We start from the raw sequence: 15,795 nt of genomic DNA, 5'->3' as shown, positions 1-15,795 counted from the left end.
ATGGGCAGCGTGAAAACGAGGCTGTTCTGAGGCCTAGCTCCTTCCACCCCCCTCGGTCCCAGACTGGAATCAGCCGGCTTCTCCTCTCGGGGGTCACCGTCCTGCCCGGCGTCCAGTGCCTGAACACCTCCATTTCACAGATTCTGTGTGATTTTCTAGTTGTCTGAGGAGGGAGAGTGGTCCAGCTCTTTCACGGTGACCAGAAGTGGGAGTCACCAGCGGTGGGTTTCGAGTTGCACCCCAGACCCCCCAGAGAGCCTGAGGAGTGGGGCGTTGCTCGCTCCCCACTGTAGCTGCGTTCCAGATACCCATGAGTGCTTTTAAACAAAGTTTTTTTTGTTGAAAATGTTAAGTACACCAAGGGGTGGAGACCACTGTCACGTAACGGTACTCACCCCCCTCCCAACACTGAGCACCCGGAGCCTTTCGAAGCAACCCCAGACCCGACCTCAGTCACTCCTGAATACTCCGGTGGGTGGGGGGTGTTACTGTTCGTGGGGTTCCATCCTCAAGCCGTTTTCAAGTCACGGGTGCAAACACGGTCCGTGTCGGGGCAGCGCCACAGCTGTCCTTATTCACGCAGGTTCCGACTTCGCGGCCTGTAAGCCCCTTTCCTCCTGCTTTCAGGCCTCTGTTCATGGGTGTCCTCGATCTTTCCTTCTAATAGAGAACACGTTTCCCAGTGTTCATCTGCGTCCCTTTCTTCAGTGGGCCAGCGTTTGGCTTACGTTAAGTTTCTCCCCTGCCGTGGCCTTTGAGGTGGGCACTGCGGGTCAGCAGGACTGTCTTCCGGCCTCCCTGCCTGGGGCCACCTGGGGCCCTGACTCCCTGACGGTGGCCTCCGGCCCCTGGGAGGATGGAGTCGGGCTCTGTCCCGGGGCCCTCGTTCCCCATAAGTGGCCTCCGGCCCCTGGGAGGATGGAGTCGGGCTCTGTCCCGGGGCCCTGGTTCCCCATAAGTGGCCTCCGGCCCCTGGGAGGATGGAGTCGGGCTCTGTCCCGGGGCCCTGGTTCCCCATAAGTGGCCTCCGGCCCCTGGGAGGATGGAGTCGGGCTCTGTCCCGGGGCCCTCGTTCCCCATAAGTGGCCTCCGGCCCCTGGGAGGATGGAGTCGGGCTCTGTCCCGGGGCCCTGGTTCCCCATAAGTGGCCTCCGGCCCCTGGGAGGATGGAGTCGGGCTCTGTCCCGGGGCCCTGGTTCCCCATAAGTGGCCTCCGGCCCCTGGGAGGATGGAGTCGGGCTCTGTCCCGGGGCCCTCGTTCCCCATAAGTGGCCTCCGGCCCCTGGGAGGATGGAGTCGGGCTCTGTCCCGGGGCCCTCGTTCCCCATAAGTGGCCTCCGGCCCCTGGGAGGATGGAGTCGGGCTCTGTCCCGGGGCCCTCGTTCCCCATAAGTGGCCTCCGGCCCCTGGGCGGATGGAGTCGGGCTCTGTCCCAGCCCCACGTTCTTTGCCTGCTTCCACCCGTGCCTGTCTGCGCCGTGCAGACACTGGTTCCCAGCCTGCCTGTGCCTCCTGCCACTGTTCCAAGCTGTGGGGGAGACCCAGCTCACCCCCAGGGTCCAGTTCAGACTGGAAGGGAACGTGGCCCCCACACCCTCAGCCTTGATGTGGGGCCAGGGACACCCGCTGTGGGGTGTGAATGTGCTGATCAGACCCTCGGTGGATCCCCACACACAAGCAGTCAGAGGGTCATTTACAGCCTGAGCTCACTCCGCAAATATGATCAGGATGGGAACAGGCAGCTGGCAGCCTCCTGCCTCACTCCTGTCCCTCACGAGGGGACGCAGCTCTGCCTGACCCCTTGGGGAGGCACCAAGTCCGCCCTGACTCCGCCCCGCCTGAATCTGCTGGCCGCTTTGCGGGCAGCTCCTGAGGGCAGCTGTGTTCTGCTGAGACTGAGCCACCTCTGGGCCCTGGGCCTCTGCTCGAGGCGGCCAGCGTTCAGCCAAGCTCGTCCTTCACCTCAGGGGGCCTGTGTGATTGTCACGCACAGTGTCTAGGGTCAGCTTGTCAGTGCCGGCCACCCGGGCGGCCTCAGTCAGCACCGCGTTCCCCAAACCTGTGGGGCCCACACTTGGTGCTGAGGGTTGATGAGGAGCCAGGGAGGACCAGGAGAGTGGAAGTGGGACATTCTGCCAGCTCCGTAGAGGACAGCCTGGAACCGGCTAAGACTGGAGGCAGGGAGGCCCAAGGGGCAGGAGAACTCTCCGAGGGGCAGAAACAGCACTGCAGTGGCAGTCGCCCACGGAGCGTGGCGTGCTGGTCCACGACACCCCCTCGACCCACGGGGAAACGCGCCCCACGGGGCAAGGGGCTGGGCTGCTGGCTGGTCAGTGGCAGGTGGGGTGGGAACACACAGGTACACGGGGCCCACCTGGGTCTCTGCCACTCTCTCCTGTCCACACGGGAGAGGAGTTGAATCCTAAGGCATCTCTTAGCAACCCCAGCGCCATTGTGGGGCCACTGCCTGAGAGCCCCTGAGCTCCGTCCCCTTTGGGTCACCTCTCTGGGACCCAGTCCGACTGTTCGTAAGATTCAAGGGTGCTGGCTGCTCTGTGCCCGCTCGTTTGACGCTTACAACTACACGCAGGTAACTTCTTAGCCGGCTCCGAACTCAGCGTGTGGTTCCCGCGGTGTAGGCTTCAGTTGCACCAGGTTTCCTCCTGTGTCCCAGGAGCAGGAAGAGGCTGAGTCCACCCCCACCCCACCCCGCCTGCCTCCACGACACCCAAGGACCAGGTGCCAGGTGAGAGCCGGCCTCCAATCCTGCCCGGGCGTCATGTGCTGCTGGAAAAAGCTTTTCATCTCCTTTTCCATTCTCAGGAGCGCTGCTCCCCGGGAAGACCGTGAAAACCGTCCTGGTCTATATGAAAGACTGAAATGTTATCAGTTCCGTATCTCCGTGTTTCTTTTCCTTAAAAGTTTGTCCTTCATAGCTCAGTGATTTGACCTCGTTCTAATCAATTATCAATCATGAAATTGAAAACCCCACAGATGGTCACAGGTGTTTTAAATCTTCAGAGTCGTCGTTTGCTTTGTGTCTACTTGTCCTCCTGTTAACAGACCACAGGGCGTCTCCAGCTTTCATTGTGGATTTGCCCTTTTCTCCTTTCGGTTCCTTTGGTCTCGGTACGGTGTCTGTGCTTCCATTTTCTGTCCCGTGTGAGCCCCAGGCCTGGGCTTGTGAGTGGGCGGTGGCCCCAAGGCTGTGCACATGGCCCTGCCCAGGCTGGCTGCTGCGGGAGCACACGAAGGCATCAGAGCTCCGTGCTGTGCGTGACACAGGGGCCCCCTCCTTCGGGGAAGCATTCCACAACTCTCCAGCCCCTTCCGCTCACAGCCCCAGGTCCTTCTGGCCCCTATGAGTGTGGTGTGGTCAGTACCAGGTCCTTCTGGCCCCTGTGGTGTGGTGTGGTCGGCACCAGGTCCTTCTGGCCCCCGTGGTGTGGTCAGTACCAGGTCCTTCTAGCCCCTGTGGTGTGGTGTGGTCAGTACTGGGTCCTTCTGGCCTGTGGTGTGGTGTGGTCAGTACTGGGTCCTTCTGGCCCCTATGAGTGTGGTGTGGTCAGTACCAGGTCCTTCTGGCCCCTGTGGTGTGGTGTGGTCAGTACCAGGTCCTTCTGGCCCCTGTGGTGTGGTGTGGTCGGCACCAGGTCCTTCTGGCCCCCGTGGTGTGGTCAGTACCAGGTCCTTCTAGCCCCTGTGGTGTGGTGTGGTCAGTACTGGGTCCTTCTGGCCTGTGGTGTGGTGTGGTCAGTACTGGGTCCTTCTGGCCCCTGTGGTGTGGTGTGGTCGGCACCAGGTCCTTCTGGCCCCTGTGGTGTGGTGTGGTCGGCACCAGGTCCTTCTGGCCCCTGTGGTGTGGTGTGGTCAGTACCGGGTCCTTCTGGCCCCTGTGGTGTGGTGTGGTCAGTACCGGGTCCTTCTGGCCCCTGTGGTGTGGTGTGGTCGGTACCGGGTCCTTCTGGCCCCTGTGGTGTGGTGTGGTCGGCACCGGGTCCTTCTGGCCCCTGTGGTGTGGTGTGGTCGGCACCGGGTCCTTCTGGCCCCTGTGGTGTGGTGTGGTCGGCACCGGGTCCTTCTGGCCCCTGTGGTGTGGTGTGGTCAGTACCGGGTCCTTCTGGCCCCTGTGGTGTGGTGTGGTCAGTACCGGGTCTTTCTGGCCCCTGTGGTGTGGTGTGGTCGGCACAGTAGCCCCCACGCCTCCTTCCCAGCCTTTCTTTCTGCTGGTCCTCGCCTTGGTTTCCCACTCGGAGGCCCCAGGGAGGAGACGGCGCGTGGCTGGCCCCAGTCGCTGCCACGGAGCTGCCCCCACCCCAGCGCTTGCCCCAGTCGCTGCCACGGAGCTGCCCCCACCCCAGCGCTTGCCCATGCTTGGAGGACTCGCCGGGCGCCTGGCGGTTCAGGTGCAGCCCCTAGTGCTCTGTGCTGACTGAGCCCCTCCCTGGAGCTGGCGGAGCCCGTGTCCCTGCTCCGTCCTCATGGTGTCTGTGCGCGTCCTTATGCTCTTGTTTCTGGGTCGTTGTCACTAAAGAACGGATTGAGCTGTTTTGCAGACAGATGCGTAATTCTGTCCGATAGAAACGTCCCGTGAGCACAGACCAGCCTGGATATAATTGCCGTGGTTTGGATGTGGTTTGTCCCCGTGAAACGTTGAAATTTCACCCCCAGCGTGGCCGTGTGGGAGGTGCCGGGGTCTCGAGGGGACCCCTCGTGCACAGATGAATGCCTCCCGCAGCACTGAGTGAGCCCTCGCAGGAACGCACTGCGCCCCACGACGCCGACCTGTGGAACGCACCCGGCTGCCTCGGTTTCTCTCCTGCGTCCTCCCTTGCCACATGCTCTCTGCATACACCACTGCCTTCCGCTCTCCACCCGGGTTAAAGCAGCCTGAGGCCCCCCCAAAGGCAGCTGCCCGGTCTTGGACATACCCCGACCAGAAGCGTGAGCCAAGTGTCCTATCAGTGACATTTTACATTCTTTTTCCTATACCAAGTCTCCAGAATGTCATGTGTATTTCACACAGCCCACAGAGGACCTGCCACAGCTCCAGGGCTTCGGCCACGTGACCAGGGCACAGCCACCGTGTGCTGAGGCCTCGCATCACGGCCACACTGGGTGCGGAGGTCACAGCCACACTGGGTGCAGAGGTCGCGGCCACACCGGGTGCGGAGGTCACAGCCACACTGGGTGCGGAGGTCACAGCCACACTGGGTGCGGAGGTCACAGCCACACTGGGTGCAGAGGTCGCGGCCACACTGGGTGCGGAGGACCTGTGTTTGTTTTCTCAGGTCGGCCTCACCACCGTGCAAACGGCAGAAGCTCCAGGTGTCTGGCTGCAGAGTCAACCTGCCAGAAAATGCCTCTGGATTTTTCAGCAAGCAAAAGTTGAAAACAGGAAGCTAAATGGTTGCTTTGTAATCGTGAAATCCGTTTTTCTGATGGTTGAGGGAAGGCTGTATTTGTCCGGGCAGATGTTTCACATTTGCTGGAAACTGCAGCCTCTCAGGGGGCCTCGGTGCCCGTGGGGTATTCACGGATGTGCCAAGCCCCCTGCCTGGAACTGGCACCAGGTGCTGTGGCCTTGGCTGGCCTGGCTTCCAGGACCCCCTCGGGGCTCTTCCTGATGTGCCAGGGGGCACCCTGCGTGGCAGGCACCCACCTGTCATGACGCAGAAGCACCAAAGCTTTGATGTGCGAAACGTAGAATGCTGGAAGTTATCCCATAGAACTGCGTTATTTCACTTTAAAACGTTCGTTCTGAGAGTTTCCTTGGTGGTAGCAAAGACTTTTTAAAAAAATTTTTGGCCAGGCACGGTGACTCACGCCCAGAGTCCCACAACTTTGGGAGGCCAAGGTGGGTGGATCACTTGAGCTCAGAAGTTCAAGACCAGCCTGGGCGATATGATGAAACCCCATCTCAACAAAAAATACAAAAATTAGCAAGGTGTGTTGGTCCACACCTGTGGTCCCATCTTCTCAGGAGGCTGAGGCAGGAGGAGCGCTTGAGCCGGGGAGGTTGAGGCTGCAGTGAGCTGTGATCATGCCACTGCATTCCAGCCTGGGTAACAGCAAGACTCTGTATAAAAAAAAAATTTTTAAGATAGGGTCTTGCTATGTTGCCCAGGCTGGTGTGCAGTGGCTGTTGACAGGTGTAAGCACAGCATACTGTAGCCTCAAACTCCTGGCCTCAGGCGAGGCTCGAATTCCCACCTCAGCCTCTGTGCTGGGACCACTGGCGCATGCACCACCACGCTGGGCTTTAAAATTTTTATTTAGGCCGGGGCAGTGGCTCATGCCTGTAATCCCAGCACTTTGGGAGGCCGAGGCAGGTGGATCACCTGAGGCCAGGAGTTCAAGACCAGCCTGGGCAACGTAGCGAAACCCTGTCCCTACTAAAAATACAAAAATCAGCCCTGGGCAATGTAGCGAAACCCTGTGCCTACTAAAATACAAAAATCAGCCAGGCGTGGTGGTGCACACCTGTAGTCCCAGCTACTCCGATGGCCGAGGCACAAGAATCGCTTGAATGCGGGAGGCAGAGGTTGCAGTGAGCTGAGATCGCACCACTGCACTCCAGCCTGGGCGACAGAGCGAGACTCTGTCTCAAAACAAAACAAAATAAATTTTCTTTTCTTTTCTTTTTTTTTTTTTTCCTGAAATGGAGTCTTGCTCTGTTACCCAGGTTATAGTGCAATGACAATCTCGGCTCACTGCAACCTCTGCCTCCTGGGTTCAAGCGATTCTCCTGCCTCAGCCTCCAGAGTAGCTGGGACTACAGGCACCTGCCACCACGCCCAGCTAATTTTTATATTTTCAGTAGAGACGGGTTTCACCACATTGGCCAGGCTGGTCTCAAACTTCCGACCTCAGGTGATCCGCCCACCTCAGCCTCCCAAAGTGCTGGGATTACAGGCATGTGCCACCATGCCTGGCTAATTTTGTATTTTTAGTAAAGACGGGGTTTCTCCATGTTGGTCAAGCTGGTCTCGAACTCCCGACCCCAGGTGATCCGCCTGCCTCAGCCTCCGAAAGTGCTGGGATTACAGACGTGAGCCACCGCGCCCGGCCAACAAGACAAATTTTAAGGCTATGCCTTTGCAGTCAGGCCCAGGCACCCTCAGCCTTAGGCGCCCACAGATGCGACGTCTGTCCCTGCAGGTTAGGTTAGGTTCCCACTTTTTAGGGTTTTGTGTAAGTGGGGTCACACCGTGCACACTGGTGACTGCCTCCCTTCCCTGTTGCCGACAGACATCTGTGCACCATGCACACTGGTGACTGGCCTCCCTTCCCTGTTGCCGACAGACATCTGTGCACCATGCACACTGGTGACTGCCTCCCTTCACTGTTGCTGACAGACATCTGTGCACCGTGCACACTGGTGACTGCCTCCCTTCCCTGTTGCCAACAGATATCTGTGCACCATGCACACTGGTGACTGGCCTCCCTTCCCTGTTGCCGACAGACATCTGTGCACCCTGCACACTGGTGACTGCCTCCCTTCACTGTTGCTGACAGACATCTGTGCACCGTGCACACTGGTGACTGCCTCCCTTCCCTGTTGCCGACAGACATCTGTGCACCGTGCACACTGGTGACTGCCTCCCTTCACTGTTGCCGACAGACATCTGTGCACCGTGCACACTGGTGACTGCCTCCCTTCACTGTTGCCGACAGACATCTGTGCACCGTGCACACTGGTGACTGCCTCCCTTCCCTGTTGCCGACAGACATCTGTGCACCGTGCACACTGGTGACTGCCTCCCTTCCCTGTTGCCGACAGACATCTGTGCACCGTGCACACTGGTGACTGCCTCCCTTCCCTGTTGCCGACAGACATCTGTGCACCGTGCACACTGGTGACTGCCTCCCCTCCCTGTTGCCGACAGACATCTGTGCTGCCCTGACCAGCAGTTTGTTCCCTTGGTTGCTGGTGAGGGCTCCACTGGACTCGTGGTACGGGCACCACAGGGCTTATCCATTCACTGTTGACGGACATTTGGGGGCCTCCAGTCTGGGGCTGCTGTGCATGGGGCTGCTGTGCGTGGAGCTGCCGTGAACACACACGGGGACAGTGCTGGGGCTGCCGTGAACACACGGGGACGGGTGCTGGGGCTGCCGTGAACACACGTGGATGGTGCCGGATGGACGTGTGTTTGCATTTTTCTTGGGTAAATGTCTAGGACTGGAATGGCTGGCTGCGTGGAAGTCTGTGTTTAACTCTCTAAGAGCCTGCCTGCTCTGCAAAGTGTTTATACTGTTTTTCCTTCCCTTCAGCGTTATGTAAGATTTTTACTTGGTATTGTCAGTGTTTATTTTTATTTTTACTTTTTATATTTTAAGAGACAGGGTCTCCCTCTGTCACCCAGGCTGGAGTGAGTGCCGTGGTGCGATCACAGCTCACTGCACCCTTGACTTCCGGAGCTCAAAGGATCCTCCCACCTCAGCCTCCTGAGTAGCTGGGCCTACAGGGGAGCATCACCATGCCCAGCTACTTGATTATTATTATTATTTGTAGAGTTGCCCAGGCTGGTCTCAGAGTCCTGGGCTCAAGTGATTCTCCCGCCTCGGACTCCCAAAGTGCTGGGATTACAGGTGTGAGTCACTGTGCCTTATTTTCAGTTTTTAAAATTGTAACAGTCCTAGAGGGTGCAATGGTATTTCATTGCAGTTCGAATTTTCTTTCTCTGTCTCTGGAATCTGCAACCAGATGCACGTAGCACCCCCAACCCCACAGTGGGACAGCCCCGAACGTCTCCAAACAAATGTTCCTGGGGACAAATCAGCCCCAGGTGAGGACCACTGTGCTGATGAGGACTTGTCTTAACCAGCCACCTTCCTCAGGATGGACGAGAAGCAGAAAGTCTTTAAGCTTCAAAGGGATCCACAGTGAGACGAGGCTGTGTTACACGATGGTTCTCAGCCATTGTTTCTCCGCCTGACCTGCGTGTTCACACACACAGCACTTCCAGGAACGTACAGATGCTGGCGTAATCTCAGTGTCAGTTATAGGAAAACATCACTTTAGCCACCCAAGAAGTGAAAATGTCGTGGGCTCCATGGTGTCCCCCCAAAATGATATGTTGGTGTCCTCACCCCCAATCTCAGAATGTGGGCGTTGTTTGGAAACAAGGTCTTTGCAGATGCAAAGTTCAGATGAGGCCGTTAGGTGGACTTCCCTACCGAAAACTCATTTCCCTGATGACTAGTCACATAGAGCACGTTTTCACGACCTGACTAATTTACGTCTGAGGAAGTGTCTTCAGCCCTTCTCCCATCTTTAGCTCATTGCCTGTCTTCTTATTAATGGGTGCTGAGGGTACTTGGTGTTCACCCAACGTACATCCTCAGTGAAACGCTCTTATCGCAAATGTTTTGTCCCAGCCTGGATTATCTTTTCGTTTTCTTTGCAGGATCTTTCAAAGAACCAAATATTTGACTTTGGTGGCATCTGGTTTATCCATGTCTTCTGCTATGATTTGTGCCTCTTGTTACCTGAGAAACCTTTGCCTACCCCATAATCACGAATGTTCTCCCTGGATGAGCTCCTTGCCTCTTTTGTGTTCAGCTCACTGAGGTCCGGTCTGAGGCTGGGGCTTTGTGTTTGGAGCCTGAGGCAAGGGTTGAGGGGGCCATGGTTTGTAAGGACACCAGTGGTTCCAGCGCCATCTCTCATTTCCACCACTGACGCCCCTGATGTCTTCAGCAAACATCAAACCCCAGCCAGGCGGCTCTGCTTCTGGTCTCTGTTCTGTTCCATTTGTCTGTCTGCCCATAAGCTGATACCAATCAACCTTGATCACCATAGCTTTGTAGTAAATCTTGAAATACAGTCATGAAACTCAACTTTGTTCATGGTTTTCAAAATTGTGCTGGCTCTCCTAGGTCCTTTGTGTTTCCATATACATTTTAGAATCTCCGTTGAGCCAGGCATGGTGGCTCACACCTGTAATCCCAGCACTTTGGGAGGCTGAGCTGGGGGGATCGCTTGAGGCCGGGAGTTTAAGACCAGCCTGAGCAGTGTAGCGAGACCCCATCTCTACAAAAGAAATGTAAGAAAATAGCCAGGCACGGTGGTGTGCGCCTGTAGTCCTAGCTGCTTGGGAGGTTCAGGTGGGAGGATTGCTTGAGGCCAGGGGTTTGAGGTCAGCCTGAGCAACAGAGTGAGACCCCATCTCTACAAAAAAAAAAAAAGTAAAAATCAGCCAGGTGTGGTGGCACACACCTGTGGTCCCAGCTACCTGGGAGGCTGAGATAGGAGGATTGCTTGAGGAGGTCAAGGCTACAGTGAGTGATGATCACAGCACTGGGGAAGGGACACGTCAGCCGCGTCATGAAGCCCCTTGAGCCCCGTCCCTGTGGAGAAGGGACACGTCGGCCCCGTGGTGAAGTCCCTTGAGGCCCTGACCCTGTGGAGAAGGGACACGGATTCATCTGTCACTTTCTCGTGACACTTTGTGGAAATAAACTGCAGGTTGTTTGTGACAAGCTGTTCTTTTCCGCTAACTCTGTCAACGTTAATTGCTTCTAGGTTTTCACCTCAAATGGCCCCACGGTGATCATGCCCACCTGGTTCTGCTCGCGAGCGTGGTTCTCCCACGTGGGCCCCTTTAACGAGGGAGGTCAGGTAAGGGCCGAAGGCGGGAATCAGGTCCCTCCCCCAGGTTCGGGGCCCTGTCTCTGTGTGTGGGCTCTGCACACTGGCCACCCTCCGCCTTGCCGTGCCTCCGGGGCTCTGCAGATTTAGGAAACCCCTGCCTGAGGGTCCTCCCGGTGCCCCCTCCTGGCACCTGCCAGCATCTTAGTTGTTTTGCTGAAAGCAGGGGGTTTCTGCATGAAGGCTGTGGGTGCCCTGGGCATCTGTACCTGACCTACACTGGCTCCAGGTTACTGCATCCTGGTTTAAAAGCTGTGTCTGGGAAAGCGCAGGACACGGAAGCTTTTGGCAGAGCTGTCTCTGGGACAACAGAGGGAGAAGGGGAGCCCATCCTCCCCGCCGGGGTGCACCTGCAGGCGTCTGTGTCCCCGTCCTCCCCGTGGGGGTGCACCTGCAGGCGTCCATGTCCCCGTCCTCCCCGTGGGGGTGCACCTGCAGGCGTCCATGTCCCCGTCCTCCCGTGGGGGTGCACCTGCAGGCATCTGTGTCCCCGTCCCCCCGTGGGGGTGCACCTGCAGGCGTCCGTGTCCCCGTCCCCCCGTGGCTGTGCACCTGCAGGCATCTGTGTCCCCGTCCTCCCCGTGGGGGTGCACCTGCAGGCATCCATGTCCCCGTCCTCCCCGTGGGGGTGCACCTGCAGGCGTCTGTGTCCCCGTCCCCCCCGTGGGTGTGCACCTGCGGGCGCCTGTGTCCCCCTCCTCCCGTGGGGGTGCACCTGCAGGCGTCCGTGTCCCCATCCCCCCGTGTGGGTGCACCTGCAGGCGTCCGTGTCCCCGTCCCCCCATGGGGGTGCACCTGCAGGCATCCGTGTCCCCGTCCCCCCGTGGGGGTGCACCTGCAGGCGTCCGTGTCCCCGTCCCCCCATGGGGGTGCACCTGCAGGCATCCGTGTCCCTGTCCTCCCTGTGGGGGTGCACCTGCGGGCGTCCGTGTCCCCGTCCCCCCATGGCTGTGCACCTGCAGGCGTCTGTGTCCCCGTCCCCCCCGTGGGTGTGCACCTGCGGGCGTCCGTGTCCCCGTCCTCCCCGTGGGGGTGCACCTGCAGGCGTCCGTGTCCCCATCCCCCCGTGGGGGTGCACCTGTAGGCGTCTGCGCCCCCGTCCCCCCGTGGGGGTGCACCTGCAGGCGTCCGTGTCCTCGTCCCCCCGTGGGGGTGCACCTGCAGGCGTCTGTCCCCGTCCCCCCGTGGGGGTGCACCTGCAGGCATCTGTGTCCCCGTCCTCCCGTGGGGGTGCACCTGCAGGCATCCGTGTCCCCGTCCCCCCGTGGGGGTGCACCTGCAGGCATCTGTGTCCCCGTCCTCCCCGTGGGGGTGCACCTGCAGGCGTCCGTGTCCCCGTCCTCCCCGTGGGGGTGCACCTGCAGGCATCTATGTCCCCATCCTCCCCGTGGGGGTGCACCTGCAGGCATCTATGTCCCCGTCCTCCCCGTGGGGGTGCACCTGCAGGCATCCGTGTCCCCGTCCCCCCGTGGGGGTGCACCTGCAGGCGTCCGTGTCCCCGTCCCCCCATGGGGGTACACCTGCAGGCATCCATGTCCCTGTCCTCCCTGTGGGGGTGCACCTGCGGGCGTCCGTGTCCCCGTCCCCCCGTGGGGGTGCACCTGTAGGCGTCTGTGTCCCCGTCCCCCCGTGGGGGTGCACCTGCAGGCGTCCGTGTCCCCGTCCCCCCATGGCTGTGCACCTGCAGGCGTCTGTGTCCCCGTCCCCCCCGTGGGTGTGCACCTGCGGGCGTCTGTGTCCCCGTCCTCCCCGTGGGGGTGCACCTGCAGGCGTCCGTGTCCCCATCCCCCCGTGGGGGTACACCTGTAGGCGTCTGTGTCCCCGTCCCCCCGTGGGGGTGCACCTGCAGGCGTCCGTGTCCCCATCCCCCTGTGGGGGTGCACCTGCAGGCGTCTGTCCCTGTCCCCCCGTGGGGGTGCACCTGCAGGCATCTGTGTCCCTGTCCTCCCGTGGGGGTGCACCTGCAGGCATCCGTGTCCCCGTCCCCCCGTGGGGGTGCACCTGCAGGCATCTATGTCCCCGTCCTCCCCGTGGGTGTGCATCTGCAGGCATCTGTGTCCCCGTCCTCCCCGTGGGGGTGCACCTGCAGGCGTCTGTGTCCCCGTCCTCCCCGTGGGGGTGCACCTGCAGGCGTCTGTGTCCCTGTCCCCCCCGTGGGGGTGCAGCTGTAGGCATCCCTGTCCCCGTCCTCCCCGTGGGGGTGCACCTGCAGGCGTCCGTGTCCCCGTCCCCCGTGGGACGCACCTGTAGGCGTCCGTTTTAAATACTAGCTATGTCTATTGTTTTTTGTGTTTTAAAAACTCCAATTCTATGTTGGTTAGATTTTCTTAGTCTTTCTAACCCTTTTCACTTCTTTCATTATATAATTTCTATTTTCCTTTCTTCAGTGTCCCTTATTAAATTTTTAATTAAAATCATTTTCTCTTAAGGATTTTGTAATTTAGTCTTCATTTTTCATATATTTTGTTCCTTTTTTTTTTTTTTTTTTTTTTGAGACAGGGTCTCACTCTGTTTCTGAGGCTGGAGTGCAGTGGCTCACTCACTACAACCTCTGCCTCCCAGGTTCAAGCAATCCTTGTACCTCAGCCTCCTGAGTAGCTGAGACTACAGGTGCACACAACTATGCCCAACTACTTTTTTCCTATTTTTGGTAGAGACTGGTTTTGACATGTTGCCCAGGCTGGTCTCAAACTCCTGGGCTCAAGCAATCCACCCCCCCACCTCAGCCTTCCAAAGTGCTGAGATTAAAGGCGTGAGCCACCACACCCAACCAATTTTGTCTCTTCTTAAAATTTCTTTTTTTAGTTAAATCGATCCAATTTTATATAAAAGCTTTATTGAGGTATAATTCACATGCCATACAATTCACCTATTAAAATGTGCAATTCAATTTTTTTTTAGCAAATTTATAGGGCTGTACAATCACCAGTCACCACTACCATCTAATGTTAGGAAGTTGTCATCCCCCAAAAAACACTTCCTGCACCCAGGGGCGCACCTCATCTGCCACCTGCCAGCCCTAGCCAAGCACTAATGCACTTTCTTCAATGCTCTGTTTAGACTCACCCCATTAGGGTCCAGTTTTGCACTTAGTCCTTGAATTTCTGATTCAAGATGGGTCTCCGCCACCTCCCCGCATATCCCACCCCATAGCCTGAAACACTGGTGGAGGGTGTGGAATTTATCTTGGTGAGTTATTTACAGGAGTCTCTGTTTCCCGGTTTGGGGTTTGTTGCTATTGTAGAGGGAGAGGCTGAATTTTTATCCATGGAAGTGTTGCCAGTTTTTAGTTTTCTCTGCTGGACTTCGTGTCCCTGCGTTCCGCGGACTCCAATCGCTGGGCCCTGGCTCGAGCTCTCCCCCTTCTGTCCCCGCGTGGTGACTGCTGCTTCCTCCTGGAGGTTCGTGCTGGGGATGGGGCTCTAGAGAAGGGCGGGTGGCGCTGGGGACGAGCCCTGGGGAAGGAAGCGCGTCCCTGACTCGGCTTCCTTTTGCCTCAGGATCCGAGTCTCCACAGCCTCTGGCCCGGCCTTCCTGGGAGTGGCTTTAGCTCACGCTTTTCTCCTCCAGGCAGTTCCGGGTGCTCCATCCCCAAAGGCTGCCAGAGGATGGTTCTGTTAGCAGATTGGGGCTGGGCGGCAGCCACACTTCCTCCACGTGGCTTCTTCCCTGATGCCTTTCTGGGTTGTGACCCCTCCCCCTCTCCCTGCGCCCTGCCAGGGGTCCTCCACACCACAGGGCAGTCCAGGCACCTGGAGGCTGATTGGGAAAAGCCTGGGGGAGGAGTGAGGCCATTTCGGGCCTCTCAGGTCTCAGCAGCGCAATCAGGGGAGGGGAGAGAAAAATGGGACAGACCCTCTGCGTCCCCCTCCTCCCGGGGCAGAGGCACCACCCAGGAGCGGCTGTTGACTAAATTCTCACTTTACTGCCAGAAAATAAGAAAACCCCAAGGGTCGGGTTCTTCTGGTGATAGGAAGAGAGAAACCTTTTTTCTCTTAAACCTGTAACATATTGAGAGTTCCAGTGCTCTTTAGAGCTGCCTTTGAAGACATAGAAAATTAAAGAAAATACCTCAGTGACCCCTGCGAGGTACTGTGTCCACCAGCACCCGCGGGAGCCTCCACCCTGAATCACCCGTGTGAGGGTCCGTGTCCGCCAGCACCCGCGGGAGCCTCCACCCTGAATCACCCGTGTGAGGGTCCGTGTCCGCCAGCACCCGCGGGAGCCTCCACCCTGAATCACCCGTGTGAGGGTCCGTGTCCGCCAGCACCCGCGGGAGCCTCCACCCTGAATCACCCGTGTGAGGGTCCGTGTCCGCCAGCACCCGCGGGAGCCTCCACCCTGAATCACCCGTGTGAGGGTCCGTGTCCGCCAGCGCCCGCGGGAGCCTCCACCCTGAATCACCCGTGTGAGGGTCCGTGTCCGCCAGCGCCCGCGGGAGCCTCCACCCTGAATCACCCGTGTGAGGGTCCGTGTCCGCCAGCGCCCGCGGGAGCCTCCACCCTGAATCACCCGTGTGAGGGTCCGTGTCACCAGCGCCCGCGGGAGCCTCCACCCTGAATCACCCGTGTGAGACAGCATGTGGGCTTCTGTGATTCCTTTGTCTTTATCTTATGGTGGATAAACTTTTAGCAGGGCTGACACATGATTTTGAGGTCTGTTCTTTGACTCAGCATCTTACAAATCTTTCCACGTCATCGTGGTTTTTGTAAAAGGGATCGCCCTGGAGAGGCGGAGGTTAAACAGTGCCTTTTTTATGGACGTGGAACCATAGCACTGCCTGTCTGTCCTGGGAGCAAACAGGCCCGCGGTTGGGCCGTGATAGTTTGGGGACTTTGCTGACCTGCACTTGAAGTTTGTGTGCCAGCCAAGGAGAGAAGAGGCTGGACTTGGTGATAGACTGGCCCTGCTGCTAGGCTCTCAGAAAACCCGCCCTCTCCTGGAGCAAAGGTGTCTCCGGGCGGCTGACCCAGGTGAGCTGCCGCAGAGAACCACGAAGAGACCAGACTCCACGCCCTGCTCCTCCCTCCGTTTTGTTTGAATTTAAGAAAGCAACAGGGGCCCGGCTCCGTACAAGGCCCAGAGCCCTGGGCTGAGGATTGGGGTCACCCAGGAGAGGAGCAAGCAGAGGGCAGGGG

General features: G+C 58.5%; 1 protein-coding gene across 19 annotated transcripts in view; it reads left to right on the top strand.

The window, feature by feature from the left end:
- The window catches only part of B3GNTL1 (UDP-GlcNAc:betaGal beta-1,3-N-acetylglucosaminyltransferase like 1), a 215,372-nt gene that overhangs the window by 185,211 nt on the left and 14,366 nt on the right, over positions 1 to 15,795 (top strand). For 13 of the 19 annotated variants that reach the window (XM_055101988.2, XM_063599514.1, XM_034943217.3 and 10 more), the window contains one exon: positions 10,532 to 10,627. The exons of 4 other annotated variants lie outside the window; for them this stretch is intronic. In XM_055101988.2, the coding sequence (XP_054957963.1) occupies positions 10,532 to 10,627 (96 nt within the window). 2 more of the 19 variants (XR_010110746.1, XR_010110747.1) reach the window with 2 other exon arrangements.

The sequence above is a fragment of the Pan paniscus genome, chromosome 19, assembly GCF_029289425.2.
Source record: "Pan paniscus chromosome 19, NHGRI_mPanPan1-v2.0_pri, whole genome shotgun sequence".
Classification (NCBI taxonomy): domain Eukaryota; kingdom Metazoa; phylum Chordata; class Mammalia; order Primates; family Hominidae; genus Pan; species Pan paniscus.
Note: the sequence above shows the minus strand (reverse complement) of the source record. Positions and strands in the feature narration are given on the sequence as shown.